Source organism: Mastigoproctus giganteus, chromosome 8 (genome assembly GCF_048544385.1).
Source record: "Mastigoproctus giganteus isolate SK-2022 chromosome 8, ASM4854438v1, whole genome shotgun sequence".
Lineage (NCBI taxonomy): Eukaryota > Metazoa > Arthropoda > Arachnida > Uropygi > Thelyphonidae > Mastigoproctus > Mastigoproctus giganteus.
Genome location: NC_143582.1, coordinates 100,925,766 through 100,940,155, shown reverse-complemented (window position 1 = coordinate 100,940,155; position 14,390 = coordinate 100,925,766). Strand labels below are relative to the sequence as shown.

Below are 14,390 nucleotides of genomic sequence, written 5' to 3'. Positions count from 1 at the left end.
ATTGTAGGAGTTGTTAATCATGCAGTTTTAATTGCACTGTGGGTGCGAAAGTACACGTGAACAGGCGAAGTTTTTACGGGCTCCAGCAAATAGAAAAGTTTTGCTTTTTTATTGACTTAAATTGGCATATTAATTTATTTTTTAGAGTTGCTTTATTTTCTTGGTAACAATACTTTACTTAAATTTCAATTTAGATAGAGATTTTGTAGGTTATTACTTAGTATCGGTAAGGGTATCAAATCCACGTGTTGAACAGGTTTTGCAGCTCCCATGAACGCAAGTTTTTAATTATACCTAGCCAATTTATTGACTTAATTGTTAGATTAAATTATTATTTTTTCTATAAGTAGCTTTTAGACCTAGTCAAGCTCCGTGGTTTATTTTGAATTTAGATTGCGCGATTTGGAAAGTAAATGATACCTCGTCTCCATAGATTAACTGTTCGTAACTTGCTGCCATTGCTATACGATACAACGTGTGCACCGAACTAGATAGTGTAAGGTCTAAAGGAAAACTAGATAGTGTAAAGTCTAACGGAAAACTAGATAGCGAGCATAGTAGTATCAATTAATCAGTAAAATTTATTAATCTTATTAAATTTTATTGTCAATTGAATTGTACTTTAACTAAATAAATATAGTGACCTAGATTTTACAAACGTAACATCATAAATTAATACGTATAAGTTGACAGAGGATAAGAAAGTCATAGATAACATTAACTCGGAGATAACATTCGATACCGAAATACATATATATATATAGAGTGTTATAACTGCATTGGGATATAAGTTTAGGATTATATTTTGTATTGGAATTTTATTGAACTTGAATAGAAATCATGACTCAGACCAGAGTAGCAAAGCAAAAGGCTCAAACTAATGGAAGTGCTGTGGCTCAGGGGAGAATTGAGGGGGGGGGCAGTTGTCATTTGAATCACAGTCTATTGAAATGCACTGCTTGTTTGCTGTTTGTGGAGCAATCAGGAACGGAACATGATATTGCCAAGGGGAATGTCTTTGTGTGCGCACAATGTAAGGAGGGCAAGGAAATCAGGCACCAACTCAGCATTGTTATGGGCTTATAAGAGAGCTTGAAGGACAGGGTGGATGCCCTCGAAGGATTTAAATTGAGGGGTCCATCAAGCTCTAAGCTGCCCACATCAATGCCAGAGCTTTCACTTGAACATCAAGCAGCACAGCGGCAAACCCCAAGGCAGAATGTGCTGGTCCCAAAGGAACTAGTTGTTGTGGTGACTCTATTGTCAGAGAAACGGGGAATATATTGTGCAAAAAGGATAGATGGAACTGGACCAGGTTATGTCTGCCAGGGGCAAAGGTTGATGACGTTGTAGAGTAGATATCATCTTTTAAGGGCACAAAGCGTGATATTGTTGTACACATTGCCACTAATGATATTAAGAGTAGGAAACCCGCGGAATTATGTAACAAGTACAAGTCAATGCTGAAAAAAGCCGTGAGTTAGGGTTGAATTTGAAAGTGTCTGCAATTCTGCCCACACACGGAAGGAGGGAGTATGCGATGAGAGCCTTGTCAATCAATTCGGCCCTGGAGAGATTGTGCAAAGCTCAAGGGGTAGAATTTTTCTCAGCCTGGTCTGTGCTTGTTAACAGGAGAGACTGCTTCTACAGGGATGGGATACACTTAAATAGGAAGGGTGCAAGAATATATGCTGATGCTATTGAGGCAGAGTTAGGTGGGTCGGAAAACTGCTAGCTTTGGGGGATACAATGACTAATAGATTAACAGTAGCCGCTGGCAGAGGTAAAAGTGATTCTTGCACTACTTCTATTGAAATGCAATTGAGCAGCAGCCTGGAAAGCAAGGAAATGGGGATTTCCAGGACTTCTGGGAGTCATAGTGGAACAAGTAAATACATGGGCTGTGTTAGGGTAACTAAGAGTAGAAACAGGTGCATGTATACGTGCATGTACACCAATGCTAGGAGTATAGTTAATACACTTGACAAGCTTGAAGTGTTAGTGAAGACATCAAAGGCAGATATTGTTGGGATATCAGAGACATGGTGTTACACAGACATAAGCAGTTCTGAACTGGAATTTGGGGAGTACAATTTGTACAGAAAGGATAGACAGGACAGAAAGGGAGTAGTGGTTATGCTGTTAGTTAAGAAACACAAAATCTAAGGAAGTGCTTCCAATTGATGTTGGTGGACAATGCAATGTTGAGTCTGTTTGGTGTGACATAAGCACTGGGAAAGGAAAAATGAGAGTAGGTGTATGTTATAGGCCAAATGAATCTGATTAGTATGATGAGCAGTTGTGCAGAGAAATATAGTGGGCTAGTAAATCGGAGTGTCTTATAATGGGGGATTTTAATTTCCCAGAGATTGACTGAAATTTTTGGGTTGGTCACTCACACACTAGCAAGGCTTTTGGGGATTTATTGGATGATTGTTTTTTACAGCAGCATGTTCGGGAGGCAGCTAGAGGGAGTGATACTCTTGATCTGATCATCAGTAGTGATTCTTCATGCATCAAGAATCTGCCGATAAAGGAACCACTAGGTGGCAGTGATCATAGTGTGCTGAAGTGGGATTTACTCAAAGAGGTAACTACCATCAAGGGTAAGGGGAAGGGTTTTTGCTTTCGGAAAGGTGACTATGGTGGTCTGAGACAGTATTTAAATTCTTTATGGTGGGACCAACTGATGATGTTACCAACAGCAAATTCAAAACGGGAAGCATTCAAAGAATTAATCTTGGAAGCTACTAGGCTTTTCATACCAACAAACAAATATTGTTCAAGATTTAGGCTTAAATGGATGTGAGATGAACTAATTAGACATGTGACATAGAAGGAAAATGCATGGGATACATATAAATTAACATGTGACACAGAAGCCAGTGATAGATATAAGCTGGTCTGTAACCAAGTTGAAAAGGAGGTTAGGCAGGCAAAGGCAGATTACGAAAAATCTTTGGCAAAGGATGCAAAGAAAAACAGCAAAGAGTTCTTTACTTATGTAAACTCTAGAAGGAAGGGAATGAAACAGATTGTTCCACTTGATATCGATGGTTCAACTGTTGATGATCCTGCTCAAGTAGCTAACAAACTAAATGAATATTTTGCATCAACATTCACACCTGAGGAATTATTCAGGGAGGGGAATGCCAGGTGTATTCAACTCTGGCAGTAAGCTAGATATTTTTGTTATAACTGAGAGTAAAGTGGAGGAGAAATTGTTGAAGATAAATAAAAGAAAGGCACCTGGGGTGGATGGAATCTATCCAGTTATATTAAAGGACGTGGCAAAGGAAGTAAGTAAACCCTTAGCCATAATTATGAGAGCTTCCCTGGACTCAGGGGAGGTACCCATGGACTGGAGATGTGCAAATGTGACCCCAATCCACAAGGGAGGATCAAAGGGTGACACAGGTAATTACTGTCCTGTTAGAATAACTTCTGTTCCAGGAAACTAATGGAAGCACTGGTTAAAGAAGCATTGCAGGATCATCTAGACAAGACTTCAGTTATAGCTCGGACACAGCATGGGTTCGTTAAGAAGTCTTGTCTGACAAATTTGATTGGATACTATAATGTGGTCACAAAGGAAATGGATGCAAAGAATAACTTTGATATCATATGTTTGGATCTTAGAAAGGCCCTTGATAATGTTGCACCTGGAAGACTGCTACACAAATTGGAGCAGTGTGGTATTGGAGGCAAATTGCTGCTAAGGATAAAGGGATGGTAGAGTGGGAGAAGTCAGAGAGTGGTAATCAATGGACACTGCTCTTCGTGGTCTAATGTTATTAGTGGAGTCCCTCAGGGTTCAGTGTTGGGTCCATTATTGTTTTCTGTATTTATAAATGATATTAATGATGGTATATCCGGCTTAATGTCCAAGTTTGCACATGATACGAAGGTTGGCAGGGTTGTTAATGGCACTAATGACAGTACACTGCTGTAACAGGATCTAGAAAAGTTGAGCAGATGTGCTGAGAGGTGGCAAATGAAGTTTAACATTGACAAATGTAAAGTACTAGACATGGGAAGCAGTAAGCTCAGAGTAACATATCAATTCTGTGGTACCACACTGACAGTGGTAGAGAATGAAAAGCACCTGGGGTAATTGTGCAGGCAGATATGACATTTTCTGAGCAATGCAGATGGTCTGCAAGAGTAGCTCATGTTGTCTGGTCAATGATATACAGGAATTTTTCTAGCAGGGATAAGGAGGTGATTGTTCCCTTGTATAAGGCAATGGTCAGGCCACACCTTACCTGTATACTTGAGTACTGTATACAGGTCTGTAGGCCTCATTTTAAGAAGGATGTTGAGCTGTTGGAACGAGTACGGAGAAGGGCAACAAGATTAGTGAACAGAACAAAGTTTTGCTCTTACGAAGAAAGGCTTAAGTTTTGCTAAATACAATGTCTGGAGACTAGGCACCTACAAGGTGATCTGATTGAGGTGTATAAATCCTTGAATGGTTTGAGTATGCTCAATGCTGATGGGATTCTTTTTCTTGCTCAGAATAATCGCCTGAGGGCATAAATTCAAATTGAGTAAAAACGGTTGTAGAATAGATGTGCGGAAGTTTGCCTTTAACCAGTGGGTGGTTGGTTGTTGGAACAAACTTCCATCTGTCATTGTAGAAGTTGATAGCTTAAACAGATTCAAGGGAGAACTTGAGAAACATTACGAGCGAGGGGATGGGTAAAATAAGAGTTTTTTTTTTTTTTTTTTGTTTGTTTGTTTGGTTTTTTTTTGGCTGATGCTATATAAGCTTGCTTTCTTGCATCATGTTGTTAAAATTGTTAAAATTGGGAGGAAGAGACATGACACAGAAACTGGCAAGGCTCTTCACAAAATACATTAGGAAAGGCATGACCCTTAAGGTGTGGAGTAATGCAATCATAATTTTGCTGCATAATGGTGCTGAGTATATTGTATTATATACCGTGATGGGTATATTGTATCATATATTTATGTACAGTGAAGATTAATTATTACTAAAATGTGGCAAAAAATTGCTTGTAGTACGATGCTTCAAATGCTGTGTTGTGTTTGCTGTTGAATACTGAATTCCATATCTGATGTTCTTTGTTAATGCTTTGGTACATTTCTGAAATAGATTTTCAGAAGCAAAAGTATGTCTGTAGCATTCTTTCTGACATTCTTTAAAACTGTGGAATAATTTTATATCCACATTAAAAGTATTGATTCTTATAGTTTTGTTTCAGATATCTGCTGTTGAAATAGATAATTTCAATACAGTGATTTTTAATCAAGTTTGTTTTTTTTGCTTTAGAATGTACCAGGAAAAGGACATCCATATATGCATATGCCAGCAAACTGGAGAGGCGAGAATGTTTATAATATAATATATACTCATCCAACATGTTCAGATATAAATTGCAGGATCACATCATTTACAATGGGTATATTACTGGCAGTTCATGGTGAGTTGTTAATTTTCATTTTTAGCATTTAAGAAGCTCCTGATGAATTATTATTTATTATTATCATCCACAAAAGGAAACCACCCAGTGATGGCAAAGTGCCAGGAGGGTTCTAATTATGTGGCAGGGTACGGGCAGTGGGTAACATATACTGAACACTTAGTCTCATCCCGAAATATTATACAGCAACCCCCCATTTAACACGGTACTTCTACAACATGGTTTCGCTCCAAACGATTGATAAATTGTGGCAATCATCGCACAATACGGTACTTATATAATACGGCTTTGCTCTAACACGGTTAGAGAATTTCAGGGTATAACAGGGTATATCATCACATAACAGGGTATTTTTGAGCTTTTGTGCAGTGAAAACTCTGCTATTATGTTGGATGTAATTTTTCAACGTTTCCACTTTTTTTTGAATCCCCGCTGTTGACTAGCTAGTCAAAAAAAAATTATTGAGAAATCCCTGTATTTTATTTTGTTGGTAAATTTCCGTATTACATTCTGTGCTATTGAACTTGTACTTGTCGAACTTGTGCAAAAATCTAGATTTCAAAGTTTTATTACTATTGGATAGCACACCGGGCCATCCAAAAGATTTAAGTCATCCCAACATTGAAGTCATGTTCCTGCCACCACAGTTGTACTGGGTTAACAACTTCTTTCAATTAGATCACGGCATTATATCCACCTTTAAAACTCATTCCATCAGAAAATTGTTACAATGGATTTTGGAAGATCTCTTTCCAGTATGTTGCATCCTCACAGAATTTTTCAGCATCTATGTGCAGCACGTTAAATATTTTTGCTGTATTTGATGGGAAGAATCTTTGCAGGCTACTAAAATTGTTCAGGATTGGATGCAGTGAATGATTTATTCCTCTGCAACGTCTAGCAGTGGTACGTGGTTTGACTAGACCATTATCCAGAGCTGGCACATCCACTCTGCCTGTGAGCATTTGTGCGAGAGTGTGTATGATCCTGTTAATTTTCCACTGCATCCAGGGTGTGATGTTAAGGTTTGAGTAGAGAATGGCCTTGAGATAGTAAAAGGTTGTCCAGCAACTCTGTTAAGCCATTACAAGAACCAGTCCTCGATCCCAAGGACGGACATATATCCTCTGGTGCAAGATTGGGAGAGAACGGTGGATGATTGATCTGTACAGTGCCACTTTTCATCAGAAATGTCTTCGCAAAAAAATGAATTTCTGTGTTGATTACTTATGTAACTACTACTCATAAAACCGTATAACAAACAATGCCTCCATTTCCAGGTGGCAGGAGCAGCAGCAGTGTGTTGCACACGCTTCTTGATTAGACGACCGAGATTCGAGCCCGTGGACACGAAATACGGAGGATGCGGAAAGGTCAGGGAATGACCACCGCATATCCCCGGAGCAATATGGCCTTAGTTGCTAATGCTCCTAAATAAAAAACCAAGTAACCGTATAACAAATGCTATATGGTTTTATGAATTGAAGAAATTAAATGAATTAGGAAGGAACAGTAGTTTCAAGAAGACCATATGTTATATATGAGGTGTGGAAATAAAGTTCCCTAATTGGGAACTTTATTGCTAACTGAAGGAGCTCAAAATTGGTTTTATTTTTATTCAAAGTAATTACCATCTCATTGAATGCACTTATGTTTGTTGTTGTTTGTTTGTTATTTGGAGCATTAGCAACTAAGGCCATATTGCTCCGGGATATGCGGTGGTCATTCCCTGACCTTTCCGCATCCTCCGTATTTGGTGGTGACGGGCTCGAACCCCGGTCTAATCAAGAAGCGTGTGCTACGCACTGCTGCTCCTTCCCACCTGGCTACGGAGGCGCCGAATGCACTTATTAAACCATTCTAAAAGTTTGAAAAGAGTCAGCACAGGCCTCCAAAGAGATGATGTTCAGTTCAGTGGTTACATTTTTCTTTATATCCTCAACATTCTGCAATTTCTTTCCTTTGAGTGCTGTTTTCACCGTAGGAAAGGAGAAGTCCTCTGGTGCTAGATTGGGAGAGAAGGGTGGATGATTGATCTGTACATTGCTATATTTCATCAGAAATGTCTTAACAACAAGTGTGTAATGGGCAGGGGCATTGTTGTGCAACAAGAACCAGCTTCCTTTCTCTTAAAGTGCTGCCTTGCACTTTAAGGGAATCTGTTGGGAAAAAGGAAATCTGCTGGTTCTAGATTGGGAGATTAGGGCAGTGATTGACCTGTAGAATGCAATGTTTTGTCAGAAATGTCTTCGCAACAGGGATCAGCTGCCTTTCTCTAGAAATTGCTGCCTCATCTATGAAATGCGCTTCAATAGTATTTGAAACACCTGTACTTAGAATGCAGCATTGATTCTCTCCCCCCTCAGATACAAATTCCTTGTGAATCACACCCTGTTTGTTAAAAAACACAATCAGCATCTCCTGGAATTTTGTAAACAAAACTTTTTGGGCTTTGGTGATGATTTTGAAATCCACTGCATTCTCTGATACTTTGCTCTGAAATGTACTGAAACTCCCAGCACTCATTTCTAGTGACAGTACAATTGAGGAAATTAGGATTGTCTTGACAAGTCTGGATGAAATTTTCATATGATGGTAACACTCTTTGTTGCTTCTTTTTATCCATGAGTCTAGGGAGCACAAATTCTTTTCTCTAATTCTTCATTCAGAATTTGACGAATCATCTCTGTATTCATATCCAACTCATCAGCCATCATTCTAATGGTCAAATGATGATCTCTTGCCACAACTTCCTAAACTTTTGCAACTTTACCCTCATTTTGAGAGGTTGATGGAAGTCTACTTTTTGGGTTATCTTCTTCTGTCTTTTAACTACTTATATCATTCGAACACACTGGTATGAATGTTTCAACACCATAAACAGTTTTTAACATTTCAGCATTCCTTTTGCTGATTTTCCCAGTTCAAAGCAAAATTTGATATTCTTTCTTTCTAACAAAACTGGTCGTTACTTGCAACCTGCCAGCCTAGTGGACAATCTCTGCACCACCAGCTGTTGGAGGAAGTTTGAACTAGAACACACTACTTCTGTTTATTTTCAAACTTAGTCAAATTCCCAGTCTGGGAACTTTATTGCCAAACCTCATATATATATACAGTTGAACTTGCATGTTATAACGAGCATGAAGGGACTGACAAAATTTCCTTGTTATAACCATTATTTACTATATCAGTGATGAGTTAAATCTTTGATAAAATCTTTGTTAAATCTTTGATAAACCTCGTATTTTGTTAAATACTCAATAATTTGATAAAAAGGTGATTCAAAAAACAAAAGAAATATTAGAGAGAAAAAAATAATATTAGTATATACCTACATATTATTTGTATTCGGTGTTTAAATTGATCCAGCCAACTGTTGTTACATACAAAATCGTCGCGTCTAAACTGTTTAGCAAATTTTTCCACTTGAGCCTTCAAGATCAGACCATCTATTAAACATCCAGCACTTCTTTTTGTAGCAAACCATTGAAGTAATGCTTCATTGACATTTGTAACCTCACACTTTCTAATTTTTTTAGATTACGTTCTTTTCCAGTGCTGATATGGAAATATCTTTATTCTTCCACAACCTCGATTACTGTTCAAGAGGACAAAGAAAACTTTTTGCACCCTTCAGCATTTTTTGCACCATGTTCCAACTCAAATAATTTCGACCTTTTCACGAATCGAGAGACACCTTTATGAAATCTTTATTGCAATAATAATAATGATGATATTACAATTCCATTCATTGCAATGTTGTCCTTTATGGCCACCAGGCCAGGGTTAACAGTAATAATAAAATATAATAATAAATAGAAAGAATTGATGTATCAAATGCATGATGAATGCATAAAAAATAATATGTGGAAATGCATATGTGGAAGTACAGCTCAAAACTCCAAGTATAATATAGTATAATATGGTCCTTGAAGTTGTCACGGACATTCTCTTAGATTGCCAGACAAGCTGTACTTGCTACCTGGGAGTCTAAAACACTGATGGAACTGATATTCGGTTGACATTCAGGTCAAGTGGACCCAATTTCGGCGAAGTCCGGAGACAGTCTGTGACAGCCAAATCCTCTGCTTGCACCTTCACGATGTTGGAACTATTAGTAATCCTGGGTATAACCTTCATGTGCAAGCACACTGTTGGTGACCACCCAGATGAGAACCAATGTAAGCAGGGGTCGAGGTGTTGTGCCCATACCACATGAAAGAATGCCGCCCTCTCTGTGTTACCAGGCATACTAGGTGGTAGATGACTCTCGTCAACCAGTGTAATACCACCACTTTGCTTATTGGAGGCTTGAAGTGGTGGAACCCATGTTTAGTCTCCAGAGCTAAGTTCCGATCAACCCTTCCCCCCATCTCTTCCATCATGCAGTATGATTCATGTCTTTTAGGGTAATGATGAACACATTGGCGAGATCCAATATTCCTTACATTTCGAGGGTACATCTCTAAAACGGTGTTCGCAGGCCGGCTGCTAGTTACTACACTGGACCGAACCTATTGGTAACTCTTTAGGAGGTTTCTGGATCAGCTAGTGTATAATCTTGCTACCTCTACTTTGCCAGATAGTGACCGGAAGGAGTCCGAGTAGTGTGTATGCGGGGGCATTGTTGAGGCCACATTATGTCAAGGATCTGCATATATTCTTACCATGTGTACGCCATATCCAAAAATTCCATTACTTCACACACAACATGCCCCCCCCTCCACACTTTTTCTTACTATTGAATACACCATGAATTGTCAAACTAATAGAGTAAGCTTATCTGTGAAAAGATTGAAACCTCCTAAACACTTCCTAGTTCATGTCACAAATATACGTGGTCTCGGTTCTAATCTCAACGATGTCCATTTCCACCTGCAGTCTGCGAAACCCCATGTACTTTTTCTGAGAAAATCTCAGTTATCGGATAATTCAACTACTGATCATCTCAGTTGCCCAAATTATTTGCTGTATGATTCCTTTCGCCTCAAAGGTGGTACTTGTGCATATGTCTGTTCCGATATTCCCTGTAAGAGACTTGATAATTTGGAATCTCCTCTTTTCGATCTTCTCTGGCTTAAAATCTCTCTACCTCATTGTGTCAAATTCATCTGTTGTCTCTACTGTTCTCCCAACTCCACTAATCACTTGGAGCTCTTTGACTTCCTCTCTCTCTCTGAGGCCGCCTCCATAGCCAGGTGGGAAGGAGCAGCAGTGCGTAGCACACGCTTCTTGATTAGACCGGGGTTCGAGCCCGTCACCACCAAATACGGAGGATGCGAAAGGTCAAGGGAATGCATATTCCCGCATATTCCCGGACCAATATGGCCTTAGTTGCGAATGCTCCTAAAAACCAAATAACAAACAGCAAACAAACAGACTTCCTCTCTTTGCAACTTGACTTTCTCCAGTCCAACTTTCCTAACAGTGAGGTAATTTTCCTTGGTGATTTTAATGTTCACAACCCCAGCTGGCTTCCATTTTCTAGTCACACCGATCCAGCTGGTCGAGATGCTGTGGCTTTTGCAATTATTAATGACATTTCACCGCTTGTTCATTTACCTACAAGAATACCAGACAATCCTAACCATGCAGCCAACACGCTTGATCTTTTTCTCACAAACAACCCTTCTAAGTACATGTTCGAAGTGAGTGGTTCTTTAGGCACCTCAGATCACAACTTGGTGATTGTCTCTTCTCCAATGGAGCCATTATCTCATGGCTATTCCCAACCTCGTATTGTTTGGCATTACAAGAATGCAAAATGGGATGATCTGCGAGATTTCTATTCTTCTTTTCCTTGGTCGGATTACTGTTTGAAAACTTCTGATGTCAACGTTTGTTCAGATCGTGTCAGTGAAATTATTCTTGTAGGAATGGAATCCTTTATTCCACACTCCACTTTAAAATCTCGTCCTTTATCTAAACCTTGGTTTTCCAATAAATGTGCTAAGGCTGTTCAAGAGAAAAACGTTGCATATCGTAATTGGCTTGTTTCCAAATCTTCAGTTTCATTTTCTGCCTACACCAAAGCTCTCAACAATTGTAAAGTAGTTATTAATCAGTCCAAACTACGGATTTGACAATGCAAGTATAAAGATTTTAGCCATCATCGGATGTCGTCGACATCCAGGAATTAATGCTGAAATTACAGTGTCAATGCCTTCTCTACAGCCAGAGAGTGCAGATTTCTTGATCCACCTAATTTACCAATTGAGGTCCCGAATTGAGGATCTCCAGGATGAGGTCTACTCACTGAGGAACCAATATAAGCATATCACTCATATTCTCTCGGAGCTCAGTTCTTTGGCAAGCCAAAATGGCAAGCTGACATCTCAGCCACCAATAATACTCAAAAGGACAAAAACTACTCATCTAGTAAAGCCTGGCTCCCACACCAAATCCACTCAAGACAATCATTAGGGAGATCTGCAGACACTCTGACTGAGCACGTTAGCAGGGACCGATCATGCACTCATCAGAAAGACATACTCATGGCTGGTGAGCAACTACAGCTGCACACTATTGAAGAAGTATCCTTTCCAGAAAACCGACCAGGAAATAACAAAGATTCCCTACAGGCCCAAGAACTAAACAGTAATTTAACTAATGCCCATCATGTTCTGCCCACCTCATATGCTGGTGTGCTTACCAACAGCCCTTTCTAGCAATACCTACGTCTCATCTGGAGCTATAGGTGGTAGATGACTTTCATCAACCGGTGAAATACCACCACTTTGCTTATTGGAGGCTTGAAGTGGTGAAACCCATGTTTAGTCTCTAGAGCAAAGTTTCCGGCATCCCCCTCTCCCCATACTTCTCCTTCAACCCATGCACGGTACTAAGTACTATAGGTTTTTGAGACCTTTCGTATTTGGGGTTTTCATAAAAAAAAAAAAAAAAAATACAAAATTCCCTCATTCGAACAGCCAACCCTACCTAAAATTCCTCAGGATACCTTCGAGCTACCAATATTGATCACCCTTCCCATCATGCTGTTATTTCTAACCAGACCTCTTTATTCCGCCAAGTAACCAGCCTCCAAATCTTGTCTTACACTGGCTGAGAAATACAGTATCTCCGTCATTCCCACCAGAGCCAAGATCTTCGCCTCCAGATTTGTACCTAAAACATCCCCTGAATCTATTAGGAGAATGTTTGTTAAGGAGTATAGCCTCTCAGTTCAGGTTAAACAGCTTAAAAGTCTGCAAACATGCTATGCCTCCTTCCTTATGTGTTCACTGGCTGTCTACCAAAAGGTTTTAGATCCTGTCTCCTGGCCCCAAGGAATATATATCAGACCCTTTTCTGAGGAAAACAGTCTACATCAACAATCTCAAATAATCCACCCTCCTCGATAGCAATCAAGGCTTCAAGGAGACAAATACGAATGCTCCACACTCCAAGTAGTCTCAATGTGCGCAGCATAAGTCGCAATTATACTAGTGGCGAACCACATGAGCATCATCAAACTGATTCCATCAGCTTGCAAACACCAGTGATAAACAGTTCGAGAATGCTCATCCCAACATGAGTCATGAATCGACAAACTCGAAAGCCTGCCTTCAATAAAAACACTAGAGGTATGTACCTTAAAAAGATCCCCAGGAATTATGCAGTCAGAGTCTTGTACCAGAACATTAGAAGCCTTTGCAACAAGCTAGATATTGTTGACCAAATTCTCCTCGCCAATGATATCGATATCCACTGTGTCACCGAGACCTGGCTTGATAAAGACCAAGAATTTTTTATATCCTATATTCCAGCTGGATATAAATCTGCATTCACTTCTAGAGTTGGGGGAAAAATTGAGTTCTCTAGCCAAACATCAGCATACGAAGCTCTTGCTGTTACTCTCAGCTACCAATAGGGCCCCTCAGAGATGTAGTTGTTATATATATACCGCCAGCACCTTCTTATGAAGCCATCCATGAAATATCTAACTGGATCATCAACCAGCTTCATCCTTCAGCCTTGCATTTCATCTGTGGAGACTTTAATCTTCCTCCCCAGCTACTAACCTTGAGAAAACCCTCCTATCAAACTTATCTTGTACAGGGTTACAACTGATTGATAATCTTCCAACCAGAGGTAACAACCAATTAGATTTCATCCTTGCACACCTGATTACCTGCCAGAGACTTATTTCAATTCGGACCATAAGCCAATTGTTCTTTTACACATTCCTGCTCCAAACGTCAATGTTGTGAATTCGACTAATACCAAAGTAATAGTAAGTCCCAGGTTTTTGAGTATTTCTAAATGTGTTGAGGCTGCCTCTGTCATCCCACCGACAGTATTAGAAAATTGTGATCTCGAAATTGCAGTGAATTTGCTTACTAGTTGGCCTAAGACTATTGCGACCTTCGCAGCATGTGGAAGCAGTCACAAAGTATCCAAGACAGGATAGCCTACTCCAGAGCTTGCGCAACATTTAATAAGCAGAAAGTTCAAGCAATTAAGCATTACATGGATAGAACTCTTTGTAGAGGAAAATGGCCCTACTTTGAGCAGCCTTCTGATTTTCCCCTAAATCTTGAACCTGACCAGTGGCTTGACTTCATATCTAGATTTGCCTCGAACACGGAACAGTGTCCTGATCTTCATAAACCAACAAATAGAATCCCACCTGACACTGTCTGTAGTATCAGTCTCCAGGGAACAGCTTATTGCTGCCATTAATTCTACATCAGCTTCTACTATAGCAGGTGCGTTCCCCCCCTCAATTTATTAATACACAGTTTACATGCATTCATATATATACAAAACTTACATAGATTTATATACAATTATATATACGTTTCCATCATCCAGGGCTTGTGTGTGTGTGTGTGTGTGGGTATTATGGTGGCTCCAAGACAGTAGCCCATCTCCACCTTTGTTCTCTGTGTTGGTGTAGAAACTCTAGGCCACTTTGCCACCAGGGAGCAGCGAACACCT

The 14,390-nt window shown here is 39.6% G+C and overlaps 1 protein-coding gene across 1 annotated transcript in view; it reads left to right on the top strand.

Moving 5' to 3' along the window:
- The window catches only part of LOC150081740 (F-box only protein 7-like), a 389,948-nt gene that overhangs the window by 128,078 nt on the left and 247,480 nt on the right, over positions 1-14,390 (top strand). Inside the window, exon 4 of the mRNA XM_090379603.1 lies at positions 5,297-5,447. Within this exon, the coding sequence (XP_090235729.1) occupies positions 5,297-5,447 (151 nt within the window). The remainder of the gene's footprint in view (positions 1-5,296; positions 5,448-14,390) is intronic.